At 44.7% G+C, this 14168-nt stretch overlaps 1 protein-coding gene across 3 annotated transcripts in view; it reads left to right on the top strand.

Moving 5' to 3' along the window:
- The first annotated feature begins 8952 nt into the window (after positions 1 to 8952).
- The window catches only part of GRIA1 (glutamate ionotropic receptor AMPA type subunit 1), a 307919-nt gene continuing 302703 nt past the window's right edge, over positions 8953 to 14168 (top strand). For 2 of the 3 annotated variants that reach the window (XM_025434094.3, XM_025434095.3), the window contains exons 1-2: positions 9146 to 9511; positions 12541 to 12678. In XM_025434094.3, the coding sequence (XP_025289879.1) occupies positions 9430 to 9511; positions 12541 to 12678 (220 nt within the window). In that variant the 5' untranslated portion in view covers positions 9146 to 9429. Of the gene's footprint in view, positions 9051 to 9145; positions 9512 to 12540; positions 12679 to 14168 lie in introns of those variants that run through there. The other variant, XM_035715647.2, reaches the window with a different exon arrangement.

The raw sequence follows: 14168 nt of genomic DNA, 5'->3' as shown, positions 1-14168 counted from the left end.
CACAAAATGTTGTAAATTAGTAGTGATTATTTTCCCAGGTAAGCCAAAGCCAAGTTGACATTACTATAGCTGAAATGCTATACTTTTGCTATTCAAATAATAGAAGGCAATTTTATAGAATCAGGTTTTATTTTTTTAAAGCAATATCATATAGTCCACAAACTTTATGGTATCATTGACCCTGCCTGAGAGCCTCATTTGAAGAGTTAAAGGCAGGAATCACTGCCTTTTGCCTGATGTCAAGGGTAGAGGGAAGATGGAGTGGGGAGCATTATGGGAAGCAGAAACTAGCAGTGTTAAATAGGAGGAAATGATCCGACTTGAGTTCTGGTTCTACCATTTACTAGTTGTATATCTGTAGATTAGTGCTTTAGCTTCCTGAGTTAGTCTCATTACTTGTTAAATAAAGAACTGCTAATATTGTTTCCAAAGGGTTTGTTGAGAGAACATATGGAGCTGAATAGTGAATGGCAAAGGCTTTGAAGACTAATAGACCAAGGTGTCCCCTGTAGAATGGGGCTTCTTACCACAATGTTATGGGATGTTAAAAGGATTGAGTGGTACAATGTGTATAAAGTACTTAGCACAGTGTGCCTGACTTTGATCTGGAAGGTAAGTATGAGCAAACTCAACTCTCTAGGGCAGGACCAAGACACACCAGGATCACATAATCACTACAAGCAGCACCACTTAATCTGCCCAGCCAAGGTGGGTTTCCACAGCCAGTGTACTCCCAGAATGGATGGGCCACAGAACTGCCTGTCACCGTCATATGATAGCAAGTGGTAGCTGCCATTAATGACATTATGCTACTGTTCTTGCTTTCTCTAAGGAGGGAAAAATGAGGACATCCCTTCTGTCATGCATGCTGCCCTCTCTTCTAGTCTTCAAGAGCCAAGATGGCATTTCTGTTTGGCTTAGGGAATGGAACCAATGTGGAGTTGTGCGACCAGCTCAAGTTGGCAGGTATTGAATTGGGTCACTGAACATGTGAATCTATTCCAGTAATACCAAAGGATGAAAGAGAGATGGGAACAGGGAATGGGGAGTTCTGGGACTGCTTAATCTGAGGGGCCCATAAAAGGGATAAACAGAAAAGGGAAGGAAGTAAATGCATAGTGAGGAGTAGAGGAGGGGAAGTTAAGTCTTATTTAGGAGATATTTGTTAAGGACTTCGGGAAAGTTCACACAAGTTCTTGCCTGTGTTCATTCTCTTTGATTCTTGCCACTGTCCAACTGTCAAGCAACATGCAGGCCAAATGTTTGACCCTCTTTGTCTGTTACACTGAAATACCATCTCAGAAACGTCTAGTGGAAAAATTACCACATGAGGAATAGGCTAGTGGGCAGATCATGTTCTCTAGGACTCCATCTGCCTCTTTTAAAAAATGAATCTAACTTAGGTCCCTTTTTTTTTGTGTTGCTATGGGATGTAGTTTTGATAGCCATCCTTAAACCCCTTTAGATGAGCTTCGTGTCGGATCTCACTGTGACAGGACGCAAACAATACTCTCATGCAGTAGAGCCTGGGTTTCAAGTTCCTGATCCACCCCTATCTGCTGGATGACTCAAAACTAATGACATAACCTTTCTGAGATCCTATCCTCTTTGTAAAATGAAGGTGTTGGACTCCATTGTCAAAATTTCCCTCCAATTCTAACATTCTACTTGCTTTTCTTCCACATTAGAGATGTCTCACTCTTAGCTTTTTGTTTTTTTTCTCCTTCTGCATGATTTTGTCTCTCTTAGAGTAATAAAGAAGAGGCTAGAGGTTAGGCAAGCAACAAAATTTAACACTAGGAGTATGACAGTCAATTAGAATCATTTATGTTTTGAGTCTCCTGAAAACTGATTAAAATCCCCCTTTGGCTGTGGGGGGTGGATGGGCACTACAGTAAGCACCATAATTACCATTGGGCCTCAAAGAATGCTACCAGATATGGAGAGAGAAATGATTCATTTTCTTTCTCAAGACATTTGTTTTTTGAAGCAAACCCAAGTCTTGTTCATGCTTTCTGAATGGCTTCTTAAGGCCCCTTCCTGATAATACTGTGGCTGAGCTACTATAGAATGGTGTTTTGAGTATGAAGACTTTTTGGGCCAGGTCATCTCTTGGCCATGTGGCCAAAGCCCCTTACTTTTCTGGAAGTATAGCACACATTGTCAAGGGCCTGCACAGTGCAAATTAATCACATTGATGAGCATGGCCCTTGAGACAGTACAGGATGATGGTTAGGAGAACCAGCCTTGGAAACCAGGCAGATATAGGTTGAAATCCCAGCCCTACCTCTAAATAGCTGCATAAATTTGGCAAGTAACTTAATCTCCCGAACCCTCCTTTCTCCACCTGTAATGATCCTGTAAATGGAATGATAAAGGTTCCTACTTTACAGGGTTGCTGTGAACATCACACGACATGTGACAGATGTGTAGCCTGGCACATAGTAAATAGTCCAAACTAATTAACTCTCATTATATTATAGGAATGATTCCTGTCCCCTAAGGGGCTGAAAATCCAATGAGAGGAGCTAAGTTAAATATCAGTTAAAAGCAGTAAGTGATAAGTAGCACAGATATTCAGGGAGGCCCAAATGAGTGTGGAGGGCATTGTGGGAAGATGGGAAATGAACGGGGTCTGAAAATATGAGAATGATAAGGACTGTGCATTCATTCCTTCACCAAGTTATGGAGAACTTACTTTTGTTAGAGACCAACCTAAGTACTAGAGTGAAAAAGATACATTCTAATAATGGGTCAAATGATAAACAAATACATATATGGTGTATTTTGATAGTAGTAAACACTGCAAAGAAAAATGAAGCAGAGTAAGGGAAACAAAAATCATGGCAGGAGGTGGGGGTTCTATTTCAGATAAAGTGAATAAGAAACTTTTGAACAGAAGCCTGTATGAGACAAGAGAGGAAGCAATGTACAGTTCTGTGGGAGGAGCTTTCTGGGCAGAAAGAAGAGCAAGTACAAAGGTCCTGAGACAAATGATATTTAGTGCATCCAAAGAACGATGAGAAGGCTAATGTGACTGGAGTAGAGTGAGCAAAGGAAGAAGAGTATAGCAAATGGGGTTGAAGAGGCAGCCAGCAGCCAGATTTTGGATTTTATCCTAAGAATGATGTGAAGCTTCTGGATATATCAGAGCTGGGGAGTGACAAAATCTGACTTCTGTTTTTAAAAGTTTCTCTCTGGCTGCTGTACAGAGAACAAATTATGTTGCCATGGTGGTTAGCAGGGTGGGGGAGGTAGAGAAGGAGTGGAAATGAAGTGTTGGTAAAGATTGCCATGATCAGATGAGAGGCGAGGGGGAACGAATGGAGAGGTAGTGGGAAGTGGTAGGTTCTGCCTGTATTTTGAAAGCCTAGCCTATAATATTAGTTTGCTGATGGGTTGGATGTGGATTCCTCAGCTTAATAACCAGGTGAATGCAGGTGTCGTTTCGGGAGATGGGAGGAATGAGGGGAGGAGTAGGTTGGGGCGCAGGGGAATCAGCAGTTTATGTCCCTGATAGACAGATGTTCTCAGATGTGGGCAAGTGACAGAGGTAACAGAAGACTGGCTAACTGAACCCTGGGAGAAGATTCCAGAAGTACCTTGGAATCTCATGGAAGGCCTCTGGTGCTAGGATGCATCTGAACTCCAACCACTAGGCAAGAACAATGACATTTCCCATTTCCTGAAATAACAGCTGGCAAAGTCCTTACTGTAGGTTTGGAGCTTCGCCAGGCCCTTCGCATGTAGCGTGTCATCAATCCTCACGCTAGTCTCATGAAGTAGGCCCTCTTACTACCCCCGTTTCATAGACAAGACACCGAGACAAAGGGGTGGAATAGCTCGTGCAAAACCATGCATCCAGGGAGGATGCGCTGAGAGGCTGGCTGTCTCGTCTGTGGGCCAGGGCTCTGGGGAGAGCCATGGGAACCGCCGCGCTGTGGACGGCCACCCTGGGGAGCATTGCCCAGGCCGCCTCTCTGAAGGCACTGCTGGTCTGAAGGAATCGTCAGTGCCTCCGATTTCTACCAGTAAGGTGGTGCTGCGTAGGAGCTTCCCCCTGGAATAGACCTTTTTTTTTTTTTTTTTTTCCCAGGCATTGATCCTGCCCCAGGGTGTTTTCCAGAACTTGCACTGCTCCCTAATTACCTAGTAATGCTGAGGGCTTATGAAAATGCTGTCATTTGTTTGAGAAGGGGAGGGAAGACTGAAAGAAGAAAAAAAAAAAGGAAGAAAATGCTCTTAAACCTGGCAAAACTCCAGGCTGGGTAATTACATTCTTCGGGGTGGTGTTCTCACCACACACAGTCTGTGGAGTATTTTGGGAGCTTTCTGTAGGAATTGTGCTAAAAACATGAAAAATATTATCATTATTATTTTCTTCTACATCTTTTAAAATGAGGCCTTTCTAAAGCCACAGAGGCAGCCTCTCTCTGATTGCGTTTTTGCCAATTTGTTAGCTGTCAGCGATCTGTTCTCAGATCATAAATTTGATGGCTTCCCCCACACACACACACCCTTGAATTGTTTCACACTAGAAGCCTAAAATGTTCAAGCCAGAAGAGACCTCGGTACAGCCCCCACATTATACGGATTGAGATGCCAGCCCAGGGGCAAGGAAAGGAACCTGCTGATGGCCACGGTTGCAGGTGGTGAACACAGGCCCTCCCAGACCCATTCCTTGTCCGTTTTCTTTCTCACTGGGTTCCTGCCCTCAAATGGCTCACCGTGTCAGAGCCAGAACAGTTTATAGCCATCACTTAATCTAGTCTCATCATTTTACAGATGTGGAACAGAGGCCCAGGTATCAAATGGACTTGTCTCCCAAAGTCGATATTGGGTGGGTGGGTGGCCCCTTGAGTCTCACCTTCCACTGACTCAGAACTGGCTTTCTGTGGCCCATGAGCCAGCTCAAGCTCAGAGATACTTTCCTCTGCCCCTACCCCTTTTGTGCCCCTTGCAGGGAAGATACACTTTATATTTTAAAAATCCTTATTTCTGTTTTCTCTTAAAAAAAAAAAAATCAGACTATTCAGCCACTTTGGGCCTGTGGTTCCTTACAATAATTGGCTGGCATCGAGGCCTTGCAACTACCTTTTGAAAGGTTGTACACCTTCTAGGTCTCTTTGTCCTCACTGTCCTCTCCTCTGCGCAGCTGCTTTCATTCATTTTCTTGCTTGGCCCAAAAGAGGCATTTGTATTTGAAATTCCTGCCCAACACCATATTCCTTGATTTGTGGTGTAAAACCAAAGCCAAAAAAAAAAAAAAAAAAAAAAAAATCTCAAATCTTAGGCTATTTTGGCTATATGGTAATGGAACTCAAAGAATGCCAAAGATATGAACCACAATAGGTCAAACTAATCTTAGGGGTAGATGCCATCCCATCTCTGGGGCACAGTTTGAGCAGCATTACAAGGCTTTGCCACTGGCCTGTCAACAGCCTGGAGTCCCTCCATGAGACACACATCCATTTGGACTTGGAGGAACATTCATTTTCAGGTGTCCTATTTTAAAATGTGAAAAGTCTTGGAAGACCATGAATCTCATCTTTTTCCAATGTAATGTGATGAAGAGAGAGGCTAGGATCAGGGTCCTGGTGTCTAATCCCAGGTGTGTCAGTTGTTATGTCTCTTTAAAAAAAGTGTTTTGATCTCAGCACTATTGATATTTTGGGCCAGATAATTCTTTGTTATGCAGGGGCTGTCCTAAGCATTGTAGGATGTTTAGCAGCATCCCTGGCCTCTACTCACAAAATGTCAGCAGCATCTTCCCAGTTCTGAGAACCAAATATGTCTCCAGACATTGCCCAATATCCTCTGCGGGAGAAAATCCCTGCCAGTTGAGAACCACTGTCTTAAGCTAACCACCTAGGCATTCTGTGTCTTACTTAATCTGTAAAAGTGGATTCTAATTCTTGTTCTTGTGGGTTTGGTGGGGAACGAATTGGGATGATGGATGTACACGTGTATGTAAATCCCAGGGTGTGACATATTTGTACAGGATTTGGTTGCCATCAATCACAACAGACTATGAACAGGTAAGCCATCCAAGCCTGATATTGGGGATGGCAGATAGGCTTGGGAACTAATGGGGTAGAGGGGACAGCATGATGTATTAATGTAGGATGACATCAGAATAGGTTATTTAGGCAAGGTATGGTATGTAGCTGCAGCCCTTGAAACTAAGGAAATAAGGAAATCCCCTTCCACTTATAGCCAGTCTTTTCTCTCATGTATGTTCCTAGTCATGTAATTATCATCCTGAAAATGTCTCACTGCTCCCCATTGCTTTCCAGAAATTCAGTGGCCTCCAGATTCTGACTGTGACTGCTAAGTTTCATGTTCCTCATTCTCTCTTCCCAGTCAGCAGCACAGGTTCCAGGCTCCTGGAGTATACAGTATCCTCTCCTGCCTCCAGCCCTTGCAAGTACTCTTCCCTTGGATTGCGTATCTCCCCCCCCCCCCCCCCCCCCCCCCCCCCCCCGCCCTCACTTTCTGCCTTTTGAAGCCTTTCTGGCTCCCCAGGGATAGCTGTATTGGTTGCTTCCTACTTTGCTCCCCTAGAGTTCTGTTTACATCTCTATTAGAGCACATGTCATGGTCTGCTTTGGATGACAGATGGCAGGATTCATCTATCTTCTTCTTCTACTACATGCACCTGCCTAGAGGTGGAAACTGTGTCCTACTCCTTTCCATATCCCTCAGCTCATGACACCCTATTAGATACAGACTAGGTTCTCCAACCCATATTTGAAGAGAATTTCAAAGATAAACAGTTTAACCTAAACTTAATTTGACCTAGATGCCCAAGCTTGAAATACATAAGTTCCACATTTATTTAATCATTGAACAACCATGTATTTAATAGGCCAAGGGGAGCCACTGACCATATTTGAGCAGAGCAATGACATAGTTAGAGCTATATTTTAGGAAAAACCTGACTATAGGATTTCTAATGATCATAGAAAATGCATGGTTTTGATTCCTTAAGTTCCCATCCCCCAAAGTAAGCAAAACAAATCTTAACTATTACAGGTAGGCGTTGAAGTTTTGCTAATTAATCCTTGTAAAGGACTTTGAGATCTTCCTCTGAAAGGTGACAGAGAAGTGTGAAGCTTTCAGTGACAGCCTAATTATTATTATTACCAGGCACAAAGCTCAGGGAACTTAAAAGATCCCCAGGTACCATTCAAAATAGCAAGAGACAAAAAATGCAAATGAAGAAATTATATTATAATAAGGAATCCTGGCATCACAGACTCCTAATGTCGGCAGGGACCTTAGAGGTGGTCTTTCCTGATCTATTCTCTCACCTTCTCAAGCTGATGCTTACACTCCCTCTAGAATGCTCAATACTTTCTGCCATTAGAGCCTGAGGGTTAAGAGCCTGGGCCTCAGGGTAGAGTTTCCTGTGTTCAAATCCCCAATCTCTTCCTTGTTAGTCGTGGCAACTTGGGGAAATTATTAGGTCCTAGTTTCTTTATCTGTAAAATGGGGATGAGATTATCTACTACAGGCGTCATTGTACAAGTAAGTGATGTGTGTGCATTGCCTGGCATGGTATCTGGCGTATGGTAAATAAATTAACACTAGCATTAAAAAAATCACTTGAGCTAATTAATGTATGCAAAAGTACATAAGAAATGATAAAGCATCTGACCTCCAAGTTGTTCCTAGTTTCAGAGCTTCATCAAACATGCTGAGATCTTTCTTGCAAATCCCAGCGCTTGTAGCATCATGTGAGTGTGTGTATAATTGAGCAATCTTGGTGAAGGAAGCCAGGAGCCTTGGGAAGAAATGGCCTAGTCAAATGCCAAAGCAAAATCAGGTCTGTTCTTCTTTCTAACTGTGGAAAGGTAGAACTTTCCTTTTCCTATGTCATCATCTGTTGAGTGGGAGTTCTGACCAGGGCTGTGGATCAGTTGGTAATGCCCAGAACATTCAAATGCATAGGATGGACCATATGTTGGTCCCGAGGGCCCAGACTCCATCTTAGTAAGATCTGTAGTTTTATGATTTAGTCCGTGGAGCCTCGGGTGTTTTTCATCTGCAAAATAATGGTGGTGACTATTTCACAGGGCCGGTGTGAGGAGGGAGCGAGGTCACAGTGTGAAGTTGCTTCAGAAACTGCAAAGTGCTCTGTGAGGGTTAGTGACTGTCACTTTGCAACCCACACTATTTCCCTGAACACAATTGCTCTCTCTACAGGTTATTTCAATGGAAGCTCCAATCCAAGAGGGTCTGTGGAGTTCCAGTTTACATTGGACATGACCGGCATCCAGAGAGACTTGAAAGAAGCCTGAATCTTCTCACTAGAATCCCTGCAAAATGACTCATGTAATTGCTCTAAGAATCCTTAGCCTTTATTGTACACCCACACAATTCTGATGCTATAGACTCCTGTGGCATGCAGGGAAAGTGGGAAGGGGGCCCATTTTAGATGCCTAGGATTTCAGAAGGGACCACCAATTCCACCTGTAAGAGCAGTTGGGGAGTACCAAATACCCAAACCAAGGCACCTGCCAATCATTCTGGACCCTCTGGTTTGCCTTTTTGTCATTCCTCCCATTAGGGAGGAAAAGGCTTTATTTTCCTTTAAAGCTCCTAGGAGGGATTTCTAGGGTCTCCCCCTCAGGAATTAGTTGTAGGAATAATTGGGCCAGTGGAGTGCAGGAGATATATCCAGCACAGCCCGAGCGCTCCTAGAAAAAGTGACCTAGATCAAGCAGCGGGTGGATGGAGGACTATTGTGGGGACCCCCTGCCACCTACTGACTTACAGCTGAACCCACATTTCCAGTAGCATCTTCGGGGGCTGGGAGCCGGGGGAGGGGGCAGGGAGAATTGGGGGAGGCGGGGGAGGGTGAAGGGGACCGGGTTGTTCCTTTCGGGACCAGGCTGCCTGTATCATCACCCCCCCCCCCCCATCTGAACACACAGAGAGGAGGAGAAGGTGAGGACTGGGAGCCAGGGGGTGGCAGGGAGAGGAGGTCAGCCGCGGAACTGGAGCTGGCTCGGTGGGCACCAGCGCCGCCCGGGCTCGCAGCCTGAGTGAGTGTGAGGGGGAGAGCGAGGGGAGGGAGCGAGAGGCAGGCTGCGCGAGGAGGGGAGGGGAGGGGAGGGGAGGGGAGGGGAGGGGAGGGGAGGGGAGGGGAGAGGGGGAGCGAGCGCTCCGCCAGCATGAGGACGGGCTGCTCCGCTCCGCGCTCAGTTAATCGGGCTGTCAGTTGGCGTTAACGCGGCCGTGGAAGTGCTCCGATTCCAGGGGAAACAGACGAACCTCCCCGAAGGGAAGAAGGAAGCACGCAAGGAGGGCACGAACTGCAGGAGGGAAAGAACAGGCGAGCAGAGAGAGGAATCTAGGGAAGGGGGGGAAATACCAAATCTATGACTGGACCTGGGCTTCTTTTTCGCCAATGCAAAAAGGAATATGCAGCACATTTTTGCCTTCTTCTGCACCGGTTTCCTAGGCGCGGTAGTAGGTGCCAATTTCCCCAACAATATCCAGATCGGTGAGTGAGAGGGGGCAGCCTGGGGAGGGACTTTCTGGGTCTGGCAAGGGTTTCTTTTATTTTTTGGGGGGTGGGGGTATTGCCTGTGTCCCCCAACCCCCCCACCCCGCTCCGGACTGTGCTTGGATAGAAAGCTGGGTGATGATGGAAAGCCCACTTGCACCTCCAGCCGGGGAGGGGGCTTCTCTTGCTCAGACGAGGGGCAGAGGGCAGTGTGCACACACACACACACACATACACATGCACACACACAGCTCCACACACACCACTCACACTCTGGGCATGAGCCTGTGAAATGGAGGAACCACTGCTTTGAAAGAAAGAAAGAAAGAAAATTCAGGCTGTAGCGCGGAGGAAGGGCTGGTGGGTGTTTAAAGGAGTTCACTCCATTGCCTGATACATGGTGCCTGCTCTCATTTATTTAGACAAATAGGTGTGGTGTATTTCTGTGTGTGATCAGGTATTAAATAGGCACATATGCATTTACTTGGCTGAGGCGATGGTTTCTTGGCTGGGGGAGGGGAAGGAGACCCTCTAAAAGAAGGAGTGCGGGGTGCTGGGTTTATTGCAGCCGCTGAAATCCTGCCCGGGGGCCCCCAGGCTAAGTCCAGAGAAGGGGGCTCTCCCTCCGGTGCTGGACTCCCCCGGCTGCCTTCTCTCTGCTGTCTGCCATGCTGGGCTGGTGGTCCTCACTCCTCCAAGCTGGAACTTCCTATCCTGCCTTTATTCCTTCCGTTGCCCCCTCCTCTGAGAGGTTGCATGCACAGACATTCGTCTACCTTTTACACACACGCAAACACACACACATGCACACGTTTCCCTTCCTCCTCTTAGCTGTCCCCATCCCTAGGCTCTGTCCTCTCAACTTAGAGGCAGGTTTCAACACGCTGCCTGCCTTTTTGCTCCCCATTTCCCGTTCCTGGTTGTGGGGCTTCTAAAAGGACCCCTCACCCGCCCTGGATCGGCGGGGGGGCGGCTGATAGATGTTGCTCCTCCTAATAATAATGGGTGAAAGCAAAACAAACAGGAGCAGTAACACCAGTAACAATGCTCATCCACAAGGGCTCGGGGTTCCGTGTGACCAGCGTGTCAGGGCTGTGTGTGTCCCGGAATGGAGCAAGCTGCTCTGCTCGGAGGCATCTTGGTTGGTTTGGGTTCTTGTTTTCTCTCCCCCGTAGGGACATAGCTCCACTAGGGGAAGTTCCCATTACTGGTAGTTTGTGTTATTTGTGTGAATGTGTGTTTGGGGGGGGGGGCGGATATGGTGCAGGTCCTATTTTGCTGGGCACACATGTGCTGCAGTACCAGGCTCTTTCGGCCTCTCCAGCATGCCAGCTCCAAGGGTGGTTGGAACAGCCATGGAGTAACTTGCTTTGTTTCCTGACACCTGTTAAACTATATTCTGAAGTGTGTGTATATGTGTTAGTGCCTTACACGCAAAACAAAACTTCCTGCCTCAGGAGACACTTCCCTTGCAGCCCCGTCTGGAGCCGCCTACCTCCCCACCCCCACCCCTCCCTTTCATTCATTTCGGAGGAGGAAGGGGATAGGGAAGTGTTTGGGGTGTGGTCACCTGAGGGGAGGGAGGGTGGAGCATCAGAATCAAGCAGTAGTCATTTATTTTTACCCTTTAAAATGGAGGCATATGAGCATGTGTAAATCACTTGCTCTTATGTGTAGCATTGTTTATGTTGGTACTTATGCATTGCCCACACTTGGCTGATTGGAAATGCTTGTCTTGAGATACGTGGACTTGCTTTCACCAAGTGTATTTGTGTATAGAGCTATGGGTACAAATGCACGGAGGTGGTTTGTGTTTTATGGACGTGTGTATGATATGTATGCCCATGTATCTGCAAATTTTTCATCATACTTATGAAACTTGTTTGTTCAACTGATAAGATCACTATTTGTTTTCAAATAAAAGGTTGAAACATTAAATTGTAGAACAAATGCTGAAAATACCACTGTCATCAGGTAGTACTTGATTCTACTTGTAGGATCTCTAATAAAAGCCTTACAGTCTATCTACTGGTTCTTAAAAATAAGCACATACCTCTGTATAAGAAGTTATAAGTACGTTACTTTGGGACTGGGATTCCTGTTGAAGCTGAGATAAACTTCTATGTAAACATTCACTATAGTTCAGTCTCTGGACATAGCTGATTCTAATTCATGGAAATGGGATTTAATTCATTTTACACGTCTACAGTAAATACAAAGGTAAGTCACATACTCTCACTTCTAGGAACTAGAGCCCCAATAAGCACCTTTGTTATGCTTTTCACTAGAATAGAATGTTCATACCTTCTTGACATTCTTAAATCCCCACATCTCTGAAGTCCACGGTTCTACCATGCAAATGTACACCATGGCAATCTCTTATATAACAAGTCATCCCTAGGTAGCTGGGATCATGAGTGTCAAAGAAGCAGCAAAATACTGTTTTTAGAAACCCAGGGTTTTCAGAAGAAATGGATAATATACCTCAGAGGTGATAGAATGATTAAATTGCATGCAGGTCTTGCCAGGTCAAAGACCAAAACTGTCAAAGCAAAGGGTTACAGTGCTTTATAGGGTCCCAGGGCTAGATTTCACCCTGAAATATTTGTTAATGCTACTTCCTGCAAGGCTCTGTAGTGGGGAATGGGTCTGATACAGGAAAAATTGGACACAGCATGGGTTTACGTGCACACAAGAGCTTAGGCCACCTAGATGGTTGCCAGGACGAAGGAGGAAGAGAAATACAGTTCTCTTGTTTTCTCTGAATTGATCTGGGTTGAGGAGTGAACAACCAAATGTTTGGGCAGAGTGATGCCTGTTAGAGGCCCTTGTCACATAAAAGCTCATCTATGGAAGTTGAAGCTTCCATGTCTACTTGAGTCTATTTGAACTCTCCTCCCCACCACTGAAGGCTACAACTAGTGGGTTTGGCATGAGGAGAAGAAAAGGGTCCATCTGGGATGGGCTATTGGGGGACTAAACCTGTCTCTATTCCAGATACCATGTTACATTTATTTTCCTCCTAGGGGGATTATTTCCAAACCAGCAGTCACAGGAACATGCCGCTTTTAGATTTGCTTTGTCACAACTCACAGAGCCCCCGAAACTGCTCCCCCAGATTGATATTGTGAACATCAGCGACAGCTTTGAGATGACCTATAGATGTAAGTAATTGCTGCTATTCCTGACATTTATTTCTGCGATCGACCAATGAAAGGAGGGCCTGTGAGTAGGTGGTAGTGTTGCAAAAACCACTTGAGTTGTCATTCGTCTTCATAAGAGGAAGCCCTCCAAGAAAAATTTCCAGGGCCTTTTGAGTGATTCCATCAGTTGGTATTTTAGATCCTAGAATGCTTTAGAAAATGGGTCTGCTTTTTCACTGTCAGCTAACTGTAAATGCCAGTACGATGGGTGTTTGGGTTGATTGAATCTTCCCTACCTTGCAGAGTTTTTCTTGTTCAGCTCAGAGACTTTCACACATAAGAAACTTCTAAGAGATATAGAATTAAATATTCCAACTTAGAAAATGTGGCTTAAAATGCTTATGCCTTTCCTATGCACAAGTTAAAAGAAGAAATTACACCTGTGGTTGATTAGAAAGAATGTGTGACAGGTTGTCTATCTGGTTCTCCACTTTGGGAAATGACCAATAACTATTGTAAGATTGTTACCTGGATTATTTTCAAAATATTTTGAAGGGATTGATTGCTTAAGACATAATTTGTTGGATGGCCTTTGAGAGGAGACCTCAAGGAGAAGAAAAAGAGAAGTCTTTGACATATGAATTGAATACATAAAAAACAAAGACCATTTTGAGTTTTTCTGACAACTACGACTGAAAAGGAGATCTGTGTGGTTGCATGATTGCCATTTGATGACAGATGGAAGCATAAAAATTAATCAGTAGAGACATTTTCCCTCCAGGGATTAAACTCCAGAAGGAATTTACGGTATGGTGGTGTGAGCTGAATGGGCAAGAACAACTGGAGACTCAAAATTGGATTAAATTGACACCACAGGTTTTGTGTGCTTCTATGGACTTGGTGACATCTACTGAGCTATGGATAGTCAAAAACATAGATCATATTTCTTTCATCTCTTTTCCACATTCCCTCATGGTAGGCTCTCAATGATTTGAACTGAAAGTGCATTGTGCATTGAAAACTCATATTAAGAATTTGGAATTCTCTCTATCCCTAAGACCACTTATAAGATAATGCTCATACAGATTTCAAGAATGATAATTATACCAGACTCCATTTATTAAGGATTTACTGTGTGTTAAGAACTATGATAAGTATTTTATAGACAATTATATTAGCATTTATTATCACTTATTGGGCATCACAATGGCCTTTGCAATGCACTAATTTCTATGTGTTAGTTCATTTAATCCTCAGAGAAACCTTGGAGGAGAACACTGCATCATCTTCTTTTTAGAAACTGAGGCTGCACCAAGTTATACTACTTGCTCAGAGTTGCCCAAGAAGTAAACAGTGGTCCTGTGACCCCAAGGTCCATGTTCCTGGCACTGTGATAGATACACTGTTCCTTATGGTAGCCTGATCAATTATGCTTAGATTACCTAAAAAGCAAAAGGAAGTGTTCAGAAACTTTTAAGGCAGTGGTTTGATAAAGTACCTAATGAGAAAAC

This window comes from Canis lupus, chromosome 4, assembly GCF_003254725.2.
Source record: "Canis lupus dingo isolate Sandy chromosome 4, ASM325472v2, whole genome shotgun sequence".
In the NCBI taxonomy this organism is placed as follows: domain Eukaryota; kingdom Metazoa; phylum Chordata; class Mammalia; order Carnivora; family Canidae; genus Canis; species Canis lupus.
The sequence above is the reverse complement of the archived record's forward strand: the minus strand, read 5'-3'. Positions and strand labels throughout refer to the sequence as shown.